General features: G+C 39.1%; 1 protein-coding gene across 1 annotated transcript; it reads right to left on the bottom strand.

Moving 5' to 3' along the window:
- Positions 1-801: 801 nt before the first annotated feature.
- Positions 802-1728, bottom strand: LOC127668521 (mas-related G-protein coupled receptor member B5-like). The gene has a single exon (XM_052162153.1). It carries the CDS (start codon positions 1726-1728, stop codon positions 802-804), a length of 927 nt encoding a protein of 308 aa, XP_052018113.1.
- Between the last annotated feature and the right edge of the window lie 678 nt (positions 1729-2406).

The raw sequence follows: 2406 nt of genomic DNA, 5'->3' as shown, positions 1-2406 counted from the left end.
TAAAGAGAGAGAGAGAATCAAAACAAAGACAAGGGAAGAGGAAAAAACACATGACCATGGAATGTTAATCAAGGCAATGAGAGAATCAGGAGACAGTGTCTCTCTACATTTGAGTGTGCTAGGATGTTGATGTAGAAAAGCTGTCCTTATCATTTCAGTGGGTGAAAATGGCACATACTTGAAGTTGAAGACTCCAATGGGTGAATGGAGATTTATATTAGGGAGTTTTAGAGATGCATATTTGTTTACTAAGCAATTTACATAAGAACTATTTTTAAATTATGGACATATTCGAAAGTGTGAGGATATTGAAGGAACTAGAATTGTAGACATTTGCATTGATTTCTTCTATGTTTTACAAGAAAACAACTTGTAAAAAAAGGATATTTCTTTAAAATACAATTCATTAAATGAAAAATATTCATTTACTGTTTACCAAGATTAATGACTGAAGAAATTCTGACATTTGTTGCAGTACTTTGATCCTTGTTCTGAGGGAGGCACTTGTTTCCAGTGAGAGCTGTTCTGGCCCTCAGTAATTAAAAGGGTTATATAATAAGGGGATACAGTGAGGCCCACAGAAGGCAGCTTTAGGGTGCTACAGTCAGTTCCTGTGTAACAAGGTCATTTTTACCTATTTCTATAAAATGATTATTTTTCTACTGATCAAACAAGATTACCTAAAAATTGCCTACATAGATAAAGGCGAAATTGACTCTCAGAGAAATTGTGTCTCGTCAAAGACTTACTCAACTACTGAACCAGATTGTTTCCAGATTTTCAGACTTATGAAGGACCCCTCTATCTACTCTCTTCCTCAGGAGTGTCCTGCATGGCTCTCTGCAGAAGAAACTTCAAAGTCTTCCGTTCTAACCTGCGGTGCCTAATGGAGCCAACGAGGAAGTAAATTATGGGATTGGCACAGCTGCTAATACAGGACAGGCATGTTACCAATTCATAAACATTGAAATTGGAATCATCTTCAAAATTCATAATCCATGGTAAGAAGAACAAGTAGATCCCAAAGGGCAGACCAAAGAATAAGAAGACCACCACTGTGAGAGCAATGGTCACATAGAACCTGGTCACAGGAATCCTGTGTGATCCACAGACAATCTTGACCAATAGGGCCAGATTGGACACAGAAGGAACCACAGATAATACTATTACAAATACAGTAATAATAAGTGCACTAGTAGTACAGAAATAATATCCATAATCACTGAACAGTGAGCCACAGCCTTGCCCTAGCAGGAGGCTCAACAGTAGACAGAAAGCCCAGAGCAGAGCACAGACGATGGCTGATGTATGTCTTGGTCTTTGGCAGTGATACCAGATGGGCCACATAACAGATAGGCAGCGCTCAGTACTTATGGCTGCAATCATACACAAACCTGCAAGGTAAGCAAACATTAATACAATGTAGAGAAAAAAAAAGTATCTGCTCTCTAATTGAAGGACACAATCCAGGGAACACACAATCTGAGTGCAAAGGTACAAGAAATCAGCACCAGCCAGGTTGAGGACATAGGTGGAGAAGGCATTCCTATTCATGTGGAAGGCAAGAATCCACAGCACTATGGCATTTCCTGGCAGTCCAACCACAGCAATGATTACAGTAAGAAAATTTAGGGTATTGAACTCATTGGTACAGGGTAAATTTTCAGGGTAGTAACTTTCATTCACTACTGTGTTGTTAATGTTCCAGTTTGGGGTGGTCGGACCCATGCTTGGGAATTTTCCATTGGCGTTCCTGCAAAGAAGCAGAGATATAAACATATGATACTATCTGTCAGGACCATGCAACTATGAAATAATGTCTGGCACAGATCTATAGGGAAGAGAAACAGAATCACAGAGATTAACTAGCTTATCAACCTTCCTGAAGCACTAGAAACTTCTTTGAAATCCAGTTTGTACTATTCATTCTATCTGCAGACTAACATGATATGAGGTAGTTGATGATTCCAATACGGTTGCTAAGCATTTCATGTTATGTTAGGAAGAGATAGAAGCCTGAAACCCACATTCTTTCTGTTCTAGGGCTGAAATTTCTTCTCAGGTGTAGAAAAATGTAGGCTGTTGGCATAAGGCACATCTTCCCTTAGTCACTGGAAGGGACATATCAAATGGGCAATATGGAATTGTGAATGAGAGTCACGATTTGTATGGCAACAGCCATGTTTCTTATGCTAGAAAGGCTGGGTGCTCATTTAAAATTTTAAACGTGGAAAACTTGAGAAGCCTTGAGGGACATCAAGCACTTTTCTATTAGTCATTATGTCACCAGTATCCTGTTCTCAGGAGTACATTGGAGAACTAAGACTCATAATGACTCAGGAGTACATAATGAGAGTACATTATGAGGAGACATAATGACTCAGGAGTACATTGGAGAACTAAGAA

Source organism: Apodemus sylvaticus, chromosome 1 (genome assembly GCF_947179515.1).
Source record: "Apodemus sylvaticus chromosome 1, mApoSyl1.1, whole genome shotgun sequence".
NCBI classification, from domain to species: domain Eukaryota; kingdom Metazoa; phylum Chordata; class Mammalia; order Rodentia; family Muridae; genus Apodemus; species Apodemus sylvaticus.
Note: the sequence above shows the minus strand (reverse complement) of the source record. Positions and strands in the feature narration are given on the sequence as shown.